The 17,488-nt window shown below is 43.2% G+C and overlaps 1 protein-coding gene across 7 annotated transcripts in view; it reads right to left on the minus strand.

Annotated features, from left to right (window-relative positions):
• The window catches only part of EPHA6 (EPH receptor A6), a 1,012,702-nt gene that overhangs the window by 160,416 nt on the left and 834,798 nt on the right, over window positions 1-17,488 (minus strand). For all 7 annotated transcript variants that reach the window (XM_079766996.1, XM_079766992.1, XM_079766995.1 and 4 more), the window contains one exon: window positions 14,274-14,483. In XM_079766996.1, coding sequence (XP_079623122.1) covers window positions 14,274-14,483 — 210 coding nt within the window. The remainder of the gene's footprint in view (window positions 1-14,273; window positions 14,484-17,488) is intronic.

Consider the following 17,488-nt stretch of genomic DNA (forward strand, 5'->3'; position numbering starts at 1 on the left):
TTGAACTCCCGAGGGGACAATTTGCATATTAGCCTTTTATTATATAAGATAATTATCTACATATTGAATATAGACTATGCCTTTTTAGATCACAGATTTGACTTTTCTCATATTTTATGTAGAAGAGAGGAGGTTAAGAGTTGGAGCTTGGAAGAAGTCTTATGAATGCAAAGTAAATAGACCAGCAAGTTAACAGAACTGTGATTATGAACATTATGTGTTACCAATATAAAGTTCTGGATTTCAAAGTACTTGTATGGAATTGCTGTTGTCAAATTAAAAAACAAAATTCGCCTTGGGTAACACAAAATGAACACAACTGAAAGTCAGAATCAAATCTTAATTTCTAGCAGATATGGTGATAAACTGATCTTCCATTTTGTTTCGATATTTAAAATATAAGAAAATGAATTATTCTAATTTTTAGAAATCTAAACAGCAGCTGGCATTGTATTTTAAATAAAACTTAAATATATAAGTGTGAGCCATAACACATCTTTCAATGTATATTTTAGGTAAGTAAGACCTCATTTTCCTATTTGCGAGCAAAGAAGCTTTACATTTCAAACTATATTTAAGTCTGGTTACTTAGTGGCATTCCAATGAGAGAGTCCCTGCTCTGCAACAGGATAGAAAGCAGCTCTCCATTGAAAAGTGTGACAGATTCAGAAGAGGAAGAGATTTCTTAGTATCAAAATTATAACCAGATAGGAGACCATATAATCAGAGAACAATCAAAACTCAGCAAATTTCATGCAGATTAAATTAGCCACGTGTTGCTTATTGTATATGTATCATTAGCTGTGGTTCATAACCATTCACCAATTTCCCCTTGCTAAGTGACTGGTATGCTTTCATAGAATTGGCATATAAAAGCAAGGCTTAGTCCTCAGCTAGATCCTATTTTTGTGAAATATTTTCTGTATTTAGCCCACAGCGCACATTTCTTAGTTTTCACGTCATTACCAGTTCTTAAGGTCCCTTTGCAAAGGCTCAATGTATTTTAGTACAGGGTTTACCAGGAAAATCTGCTACTACTGCTGTAGCCATCATGCTTCTTTGGTGTTCACACATCTATTGGTTTTACTATATTGTTTAACTATATTTGGTTACTCTTGGTCCTCTCTCGGTATAGTCATTTATCTACTCTCAAGAATCCCTTTATGACAAAATCTCATAAACACAGACAACAGTATGGCATTTACCAGAGGGCAGGGGGAAAGGGATGGTAAAGAGTGAAGGGGATCAAGTGTATGGTGATGAAAGAAGATCTGACTTTGGGTGGTGGGCACAAAATGAAATATACAGACGATGTATCATAGAATTGTACACTTGAAACCCATCTTATTAACCAATGTCACCCCAATAAATTTAATTTAAAAAACTTCCAAAAATAAAAAAAAGGAATCCCTTTATTTTTTGTTATTGGCCCTCCAAGAAATAGGGCCTTAAAGCATATTGAACAAATAGGTCTCACACCTAAAACAGTATAGGCAAAAACACTCTTAAGTTGTAGGAAGAAATTCTATTTATGTCTACTCATAAATCTCATCCTTTTATTTACTTTAGTGTATTTTATAATCCTATCTAATAAAAGAGTAATATACAAATTGACCATCACCCCAACACATAAGATGGCCGCCCCCATGTGGACACAAGATGGCTGCCAGAAGATGGCCAGCAGGGGAGGGCAGTTGTGGGTGATCATGCCAGCAGGGGAGGGCAGTTAGGGGTGCCCTGGCCAGCAGAGGAGGGCAGTTGGGACGACCAGGCTTGCACGGGAGGGCAGTTGGGGACAACCAGGCCTGCAAGAGAGGGCAGTTGGGGGGAACCAGGCCTGCAGGGGAGGGCAGTTGGGGGCAACCAGGCCTGCAGGGGAGGGCAGTTGGGGGGGGACAAGGCCTGCAGGGGAGGCCAGTTGGGGGGGGACAAGGCCTGCAGGGGAGGACAGTTGGAGGTAACCAGGCCTGCAGGGGAGGGCAGTTGGGGGGGACCAGGCCTGTAGGGGAGGACAGTTGGGGGCAACTAGGCCTGCAGGGGGGGACAGGTAGGTGTGACCAGGCCTGCAGGGGAGGACAGTTAGGTGTTGATCAGGCTGGCAGGGGAATGGTTAGGGAGTGATCTGGCAGGCAGAAGCAGTTAGGGGCAATCAGGCAGGCAGGCAGACAAGCAGTTGGGAGCCAGCAGTCCTGGATTGTGATAGGGATGTCCGACTGCCCGTTTAGGCCTGATCCCACCAGGATTGCACGAATTTCATGCACTGGGCCTCTAGTGTAAATAATAAATTTGTGTTTATTACATGTATGTCTTCTAAGTAGGGTGCTAATGGACTCATATCAGCAGAGTAATCTGTCTTGTCACATCTCTTTCAGCCTCTGGCTCCAAAGGCTGTTCTGCTTATCTGCCATGTGCTGACTGACCAGTTCAGTATAATAAACAGTTTCCAGCCTGTATTTTATTTTATTTTTTTTAAGTTTAGAGGATGCTTATTAAAGCTGGGATGTAAAAGAAGAAATGGCTGGGAGCCGTAGCTGGTTTGGCTCAGTGGATAGAGTGTTGGTCTGCAGACTGAAGGGTCCTGGTTTTGATTCTGGTCAAGGGCACATGCCCAGGTTGCAGGCTCAATCCCCAGTAGGGGGGTGTAAAGGAGGTAGCCAATCAATGATTCTCTCTCATCATTGATGTTTCTATCTCTCTCTTCTTCTCTGAAATCAACCTATACTAATAAAAGAGAAATATGCAAATTGACTGTACTTCTGCGATGCCCACCAGCCAATCAGGAGTGAGTATGCAAATTAGCCCAACAAAGATGGCGGGTTAATTTGCGTATGCAGGTGCAGAGTGACTGGGGGCATGGTGGCTGCTTGTGCACGCCTGCGCCAAGTAGCTTGCGTCCTGGGGACACGTGTCCTTGGGACCCAGGCCGCTCTGAGCCTGTAGGCCTGCGTGTAGGCCCGGAGCAGCCAGGGTCCTGGAACGACCCCTGGGCACCCCGGGCCTACGCGCGCAGGTGTGGAGCAGCCGGGGGTGAGGTGAGAACATCCCCGGGACCCAGGCGCTTTGAGCCAGTGCGCGTGCAAGTGGCCAGGGGTGGGGCGGGAATGTCCCTTGTAGCGAGTGAGCAGACTGTGGGGGACAGCAGGGCCCTGCCTGCCCCTGGCCGTGGCAACAAGGGGCAAGCAGTCCCCTGCAGTGAGCGAGCAGACAGCAGGGCTCTGCTTGCCCCTGCGACGGTGAGCCAGAGAGTAGACAGCAGGGCCATGCTTACTCCTGGCCCCGGCGGCTAAGGGCAAGCAGGCCCCACAGAGAGCAGACACCAGGGCCTGTGGTGGCATCAAGCAGGCAGGTCTGCAGAGAGCAGAGAATCACGGGGAGCAGGCTAAGCCACCAGTAGGACATCCCCTGAGGGCTCCCAGATTGGAGAGGGTGCAGGTTGGGATGAGGGACCCTCCCCACCCCATGCACGAATTTCGTGCACCGGGCCCCTAGTAAAAATATATTTTAAAGAAAAAAAAAGAGAAAGGGCTGGTCTGCTTTGGCTCATTAAGAAGTCAGAGAAAGAGGGTCTTGGGGACAGGTTCAGGAGGTTTGCCCAGGATGAAGTGCAGCTACCCATTGCTGTCCTGGTTGCAAGCCTCATGGGGTCCTGTAGAGTTTAGGAGATGCATGCCTGTGGGGAAAGAAGTGAGGACAGCACAGGCAAGATCCTGGGAGGGAGAGACCACTTTCAGCCTGTCTTTTAACCAGTTCTTACTGCTCTTTGCTGTGATAAGTGGCTCTCTAAATTGGTCAAGTCATCTTAATGGAAAATGTCCATGTTGCGTACTGTTCTAAGAATTACTTTCTTGAAGATTAAAAAAAAAATTTATCCATGTCTTTCTGATTTAAAAACCCTCCACTTTCCTCCCTTACCTCCTAACCATTCTTAACACAGATTATAAAACCATTTATAAATAATGAGGAAATAGCAATTATACTTACAAAGCAAGAGAAAAAAATCAAAGTAATTTTGGGTAAAAGATATGTTCTCAGAAACATAACTTTAAAAAATGAAGTCATACTTTAAAAAACATATCAATGAAGCTTGCTATAAATGTTTTTATAAAACAAAGAATCATTTTCAAATAAATGATCATTCTTCTTTTGTATTTTATTATTCAGGATTTGCTTGAATTAAGATATATCTTCACTAGGCTGTTTTCTAACCATTTCATTTTATTTTTTAACAGGAAATAAAAGTATTTGGGGCCTAAGTATATTTATATGAAGTCCTGAAAATTTTACACAAAATTTCAGCAGTATGCCAATGCTCAATCTGGCATTATGTAGAGACAAACAGAGTACCTATGACTTAAGTCCATGTAGTCTTTCTGAGCCATAGCAGCAAGGCCTTAAGTAGTCTCCTAGTTACCAGTCCTTCTGTCCTTCATCCCCTCCCCCTTCCCTTTCCTTTTTCACACTGTTGTCAATAATATCTTCTAAGACATGCATGCATTTTGTTATTCTCCTATTTAAATCAGTCAATGTCTATCTCTTGCTATAGAAAAACCTCCATATTTCTTGAAGTACCACCCAACCACCTTCACAACCTGACCCCTGCACTGTTCCTCATCCTCATTCCAAACGGTCCACGGTTTCATCAACATGGCCATTTACTTCCCCAAATTTGCAAATCTTTTTTATCTTTCTGTTTCCTCTCTCTGGACCTCTCCTCCAATTCTCTGCCTAATGAAATCTTTTTTTTTTTATTGAGGTATTATATGTGTACATATCTTACCATTACCCCCCCCCACCCCACACCCACACATGCCCTCACCCCCCAGAGTTTTGCGTCCATTGTTTATGCTTATATGCATGCATACAAGTCCTTCGTTTGATTTCTTATCTACCCCCCCTCTCCCTAACTTTCCCCCTGTAATTTGAAAGTCTGTTTGTTGCTTTAATGTCTCTGTAACTCTCTTTTTGTTCATCAGTTTATAATGTTCTTTATTATCCATAAATGAGTGAGATCATGTGGTATTTTTCTTTCATTGACTGGCTTATTTTACTTAGTATAATATTCTCCAATTCCATCCAGGTTGCTGCAAATGATGAGAATTCCTTCTTTTTTATGGCAGCATAGTATTCCATTGTGTAGATGTACCACAGTTTTCTGATCCAGTCATCTGGTGACGGGCACCTAGGCTGTTTCCAATTCTTAGCTATTGTAAATTGTGCTGCTATGAACATAGGGGTGCATATATCCTTTCTGATTGGTGTTTCTAGTTTCTTTGGATATATTCCCAGGAGTGGGAATACTGGGTCAAATGGGAGTTCCATTTTCAGTTTTTTGAGGAAACTCCATACTGTTCTCCACAGTGGCTGCACCAGTCTGCATTCCCACCAGCAGTGCACGAGGGTTCCTTTTTCTCCGCATCCTCGCCAACACTTGTCGTTTGTTGATTTGTTGATGATAGCCATTCTGACAGGTGTGAGATGGTACCTCATTGTTGTTTTGATTTGCATCTCTCGGATAATAAGTGACTTTGAGCATGTTTTCATGTGTCTCTTGGCCTTCCTTCTGTCTTCTTTTGAAAATATTCTGTTTAGGTCCGTTGCCCATTTTTTTATTGGATCATTTATCTTCCTTTTATTAAGTTGCCTAAGCTGCCTGTAGATGTTGGAGATTAAACCTTTATCAGTGCTAGCATTTGCAAATATGTTCTCCCATGCAGTGGGCTTTCTTGTTGTTTTGTTGATGGTTTCTTTTGCTGTAAAAAAGCTTTTTATTTTGATGTAGTCCCATTTGTTAATTTTCTCTTTAGCTTCCATTGCCCTAGGGGCAGTGTCAGTGAAAAAGTTCTTTTGGCATATGTCTGAGATTTTGTTGCCTGTGGATTCCTCTAGTATTTTTATGGTTTCCCGTCTTATGTTTAAGTCCTGTATCCATTTTGAGTTGATTTTTGTGTATGGTGTAAGTTGGTGATCTAGTTTCATTTTTTTGCATGTGTGTGTCCAATTTTCCCAACACCATTTATTGAAGAGACTGTCTTGATTCCATTGTATGTTCATGCCTCCTTTGTCAAATATTAATTGAGCATAGTGGTTTGGGTCGATATCTGGATTCTCTATTCTGTTCCATTGATCTATATGTCTGTTCTTGTGCCAGTACCAGGCAGTTTTGAGAACAGTGGCTTTGTAATACAGCTTGAAATCTGGTATGGAGGTCCCTCCTACTTTATTCTTCTTTCTAAGGATTGCTGCGGCTATTCGGGGTCTTTTTTTATTCCAGATGAATTTTTGGAGAGTTCTTTCTAGGTCTGTGAAATATGCTGTTGGTATATTGATGGGGAGTGCATTGAATCTGTAGATTGCTTTGGGTAGTATGGACATTTTAATGATGTTGATTCTACCAATCCATGAACATGGTATGTTCTTCCATCTGTTTACGTCTTCCTCTATCTCTTTTTTCAGTGTCCTTTAGTTTTCCGCGTATAGGTCTTTTACCTCCTTAGTTAAGTTTATTCCTAGGTATCTTAATTTTTTTGGTGCGATGGTAAATGGGATTTCTTTTTTAGTCTCTCTTTCTTTAAGTTCACTATTGGTGTATAGAAATGCCATAGATTTCTTGGCGTTAATTTTGTATCCCGCTACATTGCCGAATTCATTTATTAAGTCTATTAGTTTTTTGATGGAATCTTTTGGGTTTTTTACGTACAATATCATGTCATCTGCAAATAAGGACAGCTTCACTTCTTCGTTTCCAATTTGGATGCCTCTTATTTCTTCTTCTTGCCTAATTGCGGTAGTTAATACTTCCAGTACTATTTCAAACAGGAGTGGTGAGAGTGGGCATCCCTGTCTTGTTCCTGTTCTTAGGGGAAATGGTTTTAGTTTTTGCCCATTGAGTATGATGTTTGCTGTGGGTTTATCATATATAGCTTTTATTATGTTGAGGTATGATCCTTCTATTCCCACCTTGTTGAGAGTTTTTATCAAGAAAGGGTGTTGGATTTTGTCAAATGCTTTTTCTGCATCTATTGATATGACTATGTGGTTTTTATCTCTCAATTTGTTTATGTGATGTATCACATTTATTGATTTGTGGATATTGTACCATCCTTGCATTCCTGGGATAAATCCTACTTGGTCATGATGTATGATCTTTCTGATGTATTGCTGGAGCCGATTTGCTAGGATTTTGTTGAGAATTTTGGCATCTATGTTCATGAGGGATATTGGTCTGTAATTCTCTTTCATTGTGTTGTCTTTATCTGGTTTTGGTATTAGGGTGATGCTAGCTTCATAGAAGGAGCCTGGAAGTGTTCCTTCCTCTTGAATTTTTTGGAATAGTCTGAGGAGGATAGGTTTTAGTTCTTCCTTGAAAGTTTGGTAAAACTCTCCTGTGAAGCCGTCTGGCCCCGGGCTTTTGTTTGCCGGAAGCTTTTTGATGACTGCTTCAATTTCTTCCATAGTTATTGGCCTGTTGAGCTGTTTAGATTCTTCCTGATTGAGTTTTGGAAGGTTGTATTTGTCTAGGAATATGTCCATTTCCTCCTCAACAGGTTGTCCAGTTTGTTGGAATAGAGTTGTTCGTAGTATTTTGTAACAATCCTTTGTATTTCGTCAGGGTCTGTTGTTATTTCATCTCTTTCATTTCTGATTTTGTTTATTTGGGTCCTCTCTCTTTGCTTCTTGGTGAGCCTGGCTAGAGGTCCATCAATCTTGTTTATCTTTTCAAAGAACCAGCTCTTGGTTTTGTTGATCTTTTGTATTGTTTCTTTGGTCTCTATGTCGTTTATCTCCGCTCTGATCTTTATTATTTCTTTCCTTCTGCTTACACTGGGCTTTTCTTGTTGCTCTCTCTCTCTAACTCTTTGAGTTGTTTGGTTAGGTAGTTTATTACCATTGTTTCTTGTTTTTTGCAGTAGGCTTGTAGAGCTATGAACTTCCCTCTCAGGACTGCTTTCGCTGTGTCCCATAGATTTTTGATTGTTGTGTTTTCATTGTCATTTGTTGCCATGATGTTTTTTATTTCTTCCTTGATGTCTTTGGTAACCCAGTCATGGTTTAATACCATGCTGTTTAGTCTCCATGTGTTTGATTTCTTTGGGTTGTTTTTATTGTAGTTGATTTCCAGTTTTATGCCACTGTGATCTGAGAAGAAGCTTGATATGATTTCTATCTTCTTGAATTTGGAGAGACTTTGCCTATGTCCTAACATATGGTCTATCTTTGAAAATGACCCATGTGCACTTGAGAAGAATGTATATTCTGTGGCTTTGGGGTGAAATGTTCTGAAGATGTCGATTAATTCCATCTGGTCTAGTGAGTCATTTAGGATTGATGTTTCTTTGCTGATTTTTTGTTTAGAGGATTTGTCCAATGGTGATAGTGGGGTATTGAAGTCTCCTACTATAATTGTATTGCTGTCAATCTCTCCTTTGATATCTTCCAGGAGTTTTTTAATGTATCTTGGTGCTCCTGTGTTGGGTGCATATGTTTACCAGAGTTATTTCTTCTTGTTGGATTTCTCCTTTTAGTATTATGAAGTGGCCTTCATTATCTCTTGTTATGTCCTTCACTTTGAGATCTAATTTGTCAGATATAAGTATTGCTACCCCAGCTTTTTTTTCATTTGCATTCGCCTGGAAAACCTTTTTCCATCCCTTTACTCTCAGGATGTATGCGTCCTTTTTTTTGAGGTGGGTTTCCTGTAGACAGCAGATATATGGGTTTTGTTTTCTTATCCAATCTGTTATCCTGTGTCTTTTGATTGGGGCATTCAATCCATTTACATTTAAAGTTATTATTGATAGGCACTTATTTGTCACCATTTTTATTCTATACCCCTGTGTTCCTTCTTTGCTTCCTATTTCTTTCTTTCTTTTTCTTTTCTTTTCTTTTTTTTTTTACAGCAGACCCTTTAGCATTTCTTTCATTGCTGGTTTGGTGGTGATAAACTCCCTTAGCCCTTTTTTGTCTGTGAAGCTCCTGATTTCACCTTCAATTTTGATTGATAGCCTTGCTGGGTACAGTATTCTTGGATTGAGACCCTTCCTTTGCATGACTTTGTATATTTCATTCCATTCTCTTCTGGCTTGATGAGTTTCTGTTGAGAAATCAGTTGCTAGTCTGATGGGGGTTCCTTTGTATGTAACTGTCTGTCTCTCTCTGGCCGCTTTTAAGATTCTTACTTTGTCGTTGGTGTTTGCCAACTTAATTATAATGTGCCTTAGCGTCGGTCTTTTGGGGTTCATTTTGCTTGGAACTCTGTGAGCTTCTTGGATTTGTGTGGGTTTTTTCTTCCCTATATCAAGGCAGTTTTCTGTTATTATTTCTTCTAACAGGTTTTCTATTCCTTGCTCCTTTTCCTTTCCTTCTGGTACCCCTATTATCCTTATGTTGTTTTGTTTTGTGTTGTCCCGAAGTTCCCTTAGGCTCTCCTCATGCTTTCTAATTTTTGTTTCTAGAAGCTGTTGTAATTGGGTATTTTTTTCCATCTTGTCTTCTAGCTCACTTATGCGGTCCTCTGCTTCTTCTAGTCTACTCTTGATGCTTTCTATTGAGTTCTTTACAGCAGCGATGTCATTTTTCATTTCTTCTTGGTTCTTCTTCATTTCCTCTTGGTTCTTACTCATATTGTCGAATTTATCTTCCATTCTTTTCATCCACCTTATGACCATTTCTCTGAATTCTTTCTCTGATAGGTTGTTTGCCTCTAGTTCGTTTACTTCCTTTTCTGGTGATGCCTGCTTCTCTTTCCTGGGGGGGCTAATTCTTTGTTTCCCCATGGTCTCTCTTCTCCGGATGTCTGGTTATATAGTGTTCTCTCTCCGGCGTTGATTTAAAGATACAAATACAACACAACCAGGCACAACACACAAGGCACTAAACAGAATTGTATTCACGATATTAATAACCTCCAATAAAGGTAACCATCAGAGAAAGACAAATTAGGGAATAGGAGTGGAAGAGGGAGAGTAAAAAGAAAGAACAAAACAAAAAAAAAAAGAGTGTGAATCTGAACTTGGGAGAAGAGCAGAGAGAAAAAAGAAAAGAAAAATGAGTAAGAGGCAAGAACAATACTAAGAGAGAAAAGGGGAACAAACTATATATATATGGGGAGTAGACTCCACTAGAACAACCACTAATCCCAGCAAATTCCAGCAACACGAGCCTGGAGATTAATACAAACTGCCACAGCAACCAATATCAAGTGAGGCAAGGGAAAACAAAAGTAATAAAAAAAACAAAAACAAAGCAAACAATAGAACCAACCAAACAAACAAAAAGTATAATCAAAACAATCTCATAAAAAAAAGCATAAAAATTCAATCTAATCAACATTCAAGCAAACAACAACAAAAGGCCAAAGAGAAAAATAATTTTTTTAAGGGGAAAGGTTAGGAGGAGAGTGATGGCAAAATGTTAGCGTTGAGATAGGGTAAGGGAAAGATGCAAATAGAATGTAGGACACTAATCCCAAAATAAAAGAAAGAGAAAATCTAATGACATTTTAAAAAAAAAAAAAGTAAAATAATAGCAATAATAATGCTGATTGAAAATAAAAATGTAATAATTAAAAAGGTGAAAATCGAGGAAAAAGAAAAAAATTTTTTTTTCTTAAGTAAAAGATGCAAAAAATGAAAATAAAAAAATTAGAATAAAAAAATTGAAAAAAGAATTAAAAATTAAAAAATAGGAAGACTAAAATGTGCAGTAGCGGCTGTCATTCACTTCCTCTTTTATTCTGTTTGGTATGCCTGTTTCCCAGTCTGGGCGGTATTTCAGTTCAGCTTCGTTCCTCTGCTCCTCCGTGTTGTAAGCCAATCCTGCTTTTTAAGCCGGCCGTGTCTTAATTTCTCGTATGTATTTTTGATTACACCAGAGACAATTAGCGTTTCAGCCCCTGGGTGGCAGTGTTTCTGAATTGACTTCTGGGCCTCTCTAGCTTTTTTTTTTTTTTTTCCCCTCTATGGCACTCACTACCGGTTTGTGGAGGTGTGTGCCTCACAGCTGCCTCTCCGATGGTCACACCTAGCTCTGTTCCCAGGTTCCGAAAAAACAACTTCCCCTGCAGTCTTTCAGGGTTTTTCCACCTGGGCTTTCCTATGCGTTGGGCTTAGTAAGCAGAGTCGGAAAGAGCCCAAGTGTGCGGACAGTGGGTCTGTGCGCCAGACTAAGGAGCCCGCACTCCTTTGAAAATTCTTAGTCTGATCCTCCTCGTCAGATTAAAATGAGTTGATTTTAAGAGGTCACTTCAGTTAGCAACTCAGAGGACCCCCTTCCACATTCAGGGATCACGGCAGCTCCAACTGCCGCCGGTTTTTCTAGGCACAGACCTCCCGGTTCCCGCTGGTCCCGCAGCTCGCGCGCTTCCCTCCCACCTCGGGGATTAGAAACCACACCTTATTTCAGGCGAAATCTGACCTTTCCGTGGTTCAGTGAAGGGTTCCTTTGAATCCGAATGTTTGCGCCGATAGGGGACCGGTGTTCTGGTGCTCGCAGCTGTTCAGTGTTTGCAGTTCTGAAATCTTTTAATATATGGTTCAAATTTTATCTTTTCTGTGATGCCTTCTCCAGACCTCTGCTTTTTTTGTACTTCCATATTTATTTTTCAGACCTTTATGACATAATTAATGCAAGGAAACATCAGTCTTTCTACCCTGTCAAAGGGTAAGCTCATGAAGGCAAGAGCTCTGCCATTGTAAGTAGTGAATGTCCATATTCATTAAACGTTGAGTAATCAGTGTGTGATATTTAGTACCCCGGGATCCCCTGAACAGTTAGGTATTTCTGAAATGTTTTAAAAATGTGCTTGATTACATTATTTACCGTTCAATTGATACCTGTTAAATGCAGGAACATTTCTTAATTGAAGCATCATCTATAGCTTTTAAGAAGCATTCTTTAGAGCAGTGACGGGCAACCTTTTGAGCTTGGTGTGTCAAACTTCGCCAAAAAACTGAGCATAACTCGGGTAGTGTGTCACTTTGAGGAAAAAACTAACTCCAAGACTCTAGTCGCAAATGTTTCATCCTCAGGAGCAGCAAATGTTTCATCCTCGGCATGTGGCCGCGTGTCATCAGAAATGGCTATGTGTGTTAGTGCTGACACGCATGTCATAGGTTCACCATCACTGCTTTAGAGTGTTAATATACTGGTTACTTCATTTGATGTTTAATTCTGTAGTCAAATTTAAATTAAGATAGTACTGGTCTTGGCTTCTTAGCCTCTGTAATCATATCAGACAGAGAACATGCCTAGAATATATATGTCAAATCTGACTAAACAAAACATATACATACTTCAAGATTTGGGTTACCGTGCCAATTTTATTAGTATCCTAAATTTAGTTATGAGATTCTTCTTTTAAAAACCAGTTGAAATATTAACAAGGAATTTCAAGTATCCTACTTAATAAAATAGTAATATGCAAATTGACCGCACATTCGCTATGCCCAAGCCACGCCCACCAGCCAAAGCCACGCCCACCAGCCAATCAGGGTGAGTATGCAAATTACCCAACAAAGATGGCGGTTAATTTGCATATGCTGAGGGAGGGAGGAGTGAAGACTGAAGACAACTTAGAAGGAAGAGGGAGGAAAAGCGGAAAGCAAGGTGGCTGCCAGAGGGAAAGCCCGGGCGGGGCAGAGTGGGGCAGAGCGGGGCGGGGCGGGGTGGAGCAGGGTGGGCGGCAATGGTGCGCAGGTGCAGGCTTGGCGGCCGCAATGGCAGCGGCTGCGGCAACACGTGCAGCCGCAGCGGCTGCTTGCAGGATTCTTCCTGCAAATGGGCTACTAGTATCTATATAAGCATCAAAGAATCTAGTATTATTTCTTATTTTATTTTATTCCTTTTATAGATAGTATTTGTTGCAATTTTGAAAATATTATGTTTTATAATAATTATATAACTTTAAACACTACTCTCCAATGTTGGAAATAATATGCATAAGAGAAAAATCTTATATGAATTGTTCTATAACTTGAAAAGTTGCTTTAAGTTATACAGTTATAAACATAAAAGAGAAGAAATAAAGTCCTTGGAAAAAAAGAAAATAATTATGACATTCCCAATTAGAAAATGGAGTTGAAAAGACGCTTTTTCTAAAATAAGTAATTTATTTTCAATTGATAGACTTATTTTATGAAGTTTTTTTTTTTGTCAAATTAAAAGATCAATAGATACTGCTCCCTTACACATCAGACTCTGAGAGATTAATTTATTTTCCTTAGAACTGTATTTCTTTGTTGGAGAAATTAATGAAAATATCACTGATAAATTAATATAGACAATTTCTACAAAGCCAACATAGTAAGGGCATAACCTCTTTCATTCATAATATTAAACTTGCATCCAATCTGAAGTAATTTTTTACAGTGAAATTTTAAAAAATCTCACAGAAAATGAAGTAAAAGGCAACTAAATAATAGATTGGTATCTTTTAGAATAATGTGTAAGATTAGAAAAAGAGAAGAGAATAAAACATCTTGAATAATTTTACTGACTTATTTCTCATTGAAGCTATCAAATGAGTCAATGGAAAGGGTTTTGTTTAAAAAGTAACAGAACATAGTATAATTCTATAAATTGTTAGCTTTAAGATAACGGAAGAGAGACTTTGAGACTGAACTCTTAAAACAATCACCGAAATGATCAGTGGGATGAAATGGTTTTGAGGTGATCAGAAATGCTTAAACAATATATTCTTGAGTTAAGTTAATATAATTGACATACAACACCCTGGCTCTAAAGTTTTAGTCTTTTATTCCTGTTCACATTTTCCCCAAGAATTGTTCAAGTAAAGGTTTAGAGTGTACTTTTATATCTCCAGAGAAACCTATCTTATTCATTTTTAAGTATGATCAGATCATTCCAAAGCATTTGCTGTGAGGAATAAAAAGTCATTTCATAACCATTGACTCGTCACTATCACTGACTTAATTGATTGCACCATTCTTCAACGCACAAAACTTGATTTAAAGGAGATAATTTATGAAGCATCAAGAATATCTCAGGCTAAGGCAGATTTGTGTGAAGGCACGGGCCTCAGGAATATGTTAAAATAAAGTCCCAGTATAATGGAAGAAATAAAAGTTAAATATAAGAAGGTTTTGTTTTAAATCAGGCACTCAGATAAAGAAAATCGTTTTTCAACTAAATAATGATGTTAAATTGGGAAAATGACAGACAGGAGCAGAAAATTAGAAAACCAAAAGCAGAAATACTCTGACATTAAAAACAATAAAAGCAAACGAGCTATATTAGAAAAGAACATGTAAACTTACAGTTGTTGTATAAGCAGCTTCTGGATCATCTTCCAGCACCCGGGAGAGACCAAAATCAGAGACTTTGCATACTAAGTTGCTGTTGACCAATATATTCCTAGCGGCTAGGTCCCGATGAACATAACCCATATCAGAAAGATACTTCATTCCTGATGCAATGCCTCGAAGCATACCCACCAACTGGATGACTGTGAAGTGGCCATCATGTTTCTGAAAGAGAATCACAATTGTTTACATTGGTTTAATATAGTGTGTGTGATATTAAATAAAATCTTTGAACTTATTTATTATTATTTTTAGTTAAAAAAGAACTTGATTTGTTGAATAAAGCTCGGTATTACCAAAATCGAAGTACAAACATCAAGTCACAGGCCCACAGGACAGAGTTCCATTTACAAAACGTCCCCGGGAGGCCCCTGCCAAGCCCCCCACCCGGCCTGCGGTCCAGGGGACAGGGAGGCCAGAATGGGGTGGCAGAGCGGGGAGTGGAGGAAGGTGAATGATAGATCCTCCCTTTCCCCAACTGATGGACGGAGTATGATGTAAACTGTACCTGCGGCCTGGACATTCCTGAGCACCTAACCAGGCACCCTAAGCCCCGGATTCCTAAGCACCTAAGTGCCTAATCATGTGCCTTATATGAAACCACCAATCAGTGCGTGCTGAGTACCCTAAGCCCATCCCTTCCCATCCCTTCCCTCAAAAGGTGTGTTCACTCCTGCACGTGGGCTCTCTTCCTTTGCAAGGAAGCCCGGCATGGGTCCTTCTCCTCCAATAAAGCCTGTGTCCTGGTCTTCCCCCCTCTGTCCCATCTTTCAGTGAAGACTAAAATTAGTCCGTATAAAAGCTCAAAAAGACCTAGCCGTGGTACTGTCACAACGATACAGGTACAAATAAAGCCAATCGAGGCTGCATGGCAGGCTATGCTGCCAAGACCCGACCTGAGACGGCCGCCCAGGGGCGCCATCGCTGGCACCCGGCTTGCTCGCTCACACTCGCTCCTTCTCACTCACTCCTGCTATAAACCATGGAAGGGGGGTGTGTTTGGAGCTAGTAACCTTGGTCAAATGAGTCCTCGGAAGAATCGCCGGAGGAGGAGGAGCGGGCCTCGACCTCCTGAAGCAGCAAACAGAACGGCTGCTTCCTGCCCGCCGGCTTGGGCTGCGGAGTCCAGACCCCTCGCGCAGGGGCCCCGCCGCCGGCCCGTGGCCTCCACGCCGCGCAGGAGGGAAGGGGTCAGTGTGGAGCTGGAGGGGCGCGGGGGACCTCTCGTCCTGCAGAAGCTCTTCCTCCTGCTCAGAGTCCGTGTTGTAGGGGTAGCTGCTCACTTCCGAGGCGAACGGGGAGAACGGGGAGCGGGCGCCTGGGGCTGGCTCCTGGCCTCGAAGCCCACCTCATCTTCCCGGCTTTGGCGGCCATTTGTGTTTCCTTCTCCGGAGCCTTTGAGAGACAGGCCTCGGCCTCGGCCAGCGCCCTCCTGCCCTTGCCCCGCGGCTGCCATAGGCGTCAAGTGCCTGCTGCAGCCCCCCTCGGCCCTGACCCCCCACAACTGTCCGAGAACTTGAGGGACCTCAGCTTGTCCTGCCCTGAGAGGAAGAGGGCCGGGTCCAGCCTGCTCGCCTCCGGCTCCTGCTCGCCTCCGGCTCCTGCTCGCCTCCGGCTCCTGCTCGCCTCCGGCTCCTTCGCCGGCCACCTTCTTCTTCCTCCTCAGCTGACCCATGACGTCCCACGGGGCTTCGTGCTCGTCCCAAGGATGGTTCCCCCTCTCGCTTTGCCGCCCCCACGAGGGGATCGTGTTCCTCCTCGGGCCCTTGTGTCTCTTCCTCATCCCGCTCCCAGCTCCCAGCTCCCAGCTCCCAGCTCCCAGCTCCCAGCTCCCAGCTCCCAGCTCCCAGCTCGCAGGCACCCGATGTCGGCAGGGCAGCTGCTCAGCTGGGACTCGCACCGCCGCAGCCTCACCAGCTCCCGGGCTTCTCCTCGTCCTGCGGTTGCTCCTCGGCCAGCGCATCCGGAAGTCCAGCTCCACGGTGTGTCTGTGCTCCAGGGAGGACTTCCGGGCAACATCCGCTCCTCCTCCTTCCGCATCCAACTCTACTTCCTGTTGGGGCTCAGCGCCCTGGGCGGCGCAGGCTTTGAGGGGTCCAGGTCCGGAAGGGGCTGTCCAGCACCTCCGTGAGCACGTGGCCGCGGGGCTAACAGGCTCTCCAGCGAGGGCCCCGCAGGCACCTGCCCCCTCCTGGCTGCTCTGCTCCAGCGCCCGCTCCGCCAGCTCGCTCAGCTGGGCGATGCCGGGGCCTCCAGCTGCTCCAGGGCCTGGGCCCCGGCGCCCGGGGAGGGCAGAGGCCTGGCCTGGGGCAGCTCTGCGGCTGCCGCCCGGGCATTCGTGCCAGCCAGCAGGTCCTCCAGGCTGGGCAGGAACTGGTCGGAGCCCTCCTCTTCCAGGAAGCAGGCACTGCCGGGCACTGTGCAGCCTACTGGGCCTCCAGACTCAGACACTGCCCCTCCCCACGGGGCACATCACAGTCGCCCAGTTCCAGGCTGGGCCGGGGCTCCTCGGGCACTCTCTGCCACGGCCACAGGCAGGTCCTCGGGAACCTCCACGGGCTCCTCCTTAGCCTCAACCAGCGTCTCTGGGGTCAGCCGCCCCCCCCCCCCCCCGCCCGGCCCCCCCAAGTCAGGACAGCTATACAGGATGCAGTCTGAGCTGGCGAGTCAACAGGCGCTTGGCCCGGCCGCTGTGAAGTCCAGGCACCCGGAGGGCTTTGGTCCCCCCTCCCGCCTCCCCCTGCCCACTGGCGCCCAGCGCCTGAGTGTCCAGCAGGCCATCTTCGCAGCCACCCTCGGGGCTCAGGGGTCGCCACGGTCTTTGAACTTATTTCACTGGATCCAATGAATGTGAGCATCAAGTTTGCTGACCATTGACTATGTTTATAACAAAATGTTAAGTATTTGTTTGACATTTAAAGGAAAGAAAAATCTAGCTGGAAGTGATGAAAGATAAAGGATAGAGGGAACCAACCAAATCAACTTGCAGAAAAACTAATTTCGAAAACTTTAAGAAGAGGGAAATAAAGTCAAATAAGGTAATAGCAATGACTAGCAAGAAAATAGAATTCACTTTCCACAGCTGTGGGCTCTGAACCAGCCATACAGGTGGGCAGAAGGGCAGCAACACCTAGGGTGGGATGAAAGGTGTGTGATAACTGGAAATATGG

This window comes from Cnephaeus nilssonii, assembly GCF_951640355.1.
Source record: "Cnephaeus nilssonii genome assembly, chromosome: 3".
NCBI classification, from domain to species: domain Eukaryota; kingdom Metazoa; phylum Chordata; class Mammalia; order Chiroptera; family Vespertilionidae; genus Cnephaeus; species Cnephaeus nilssonii.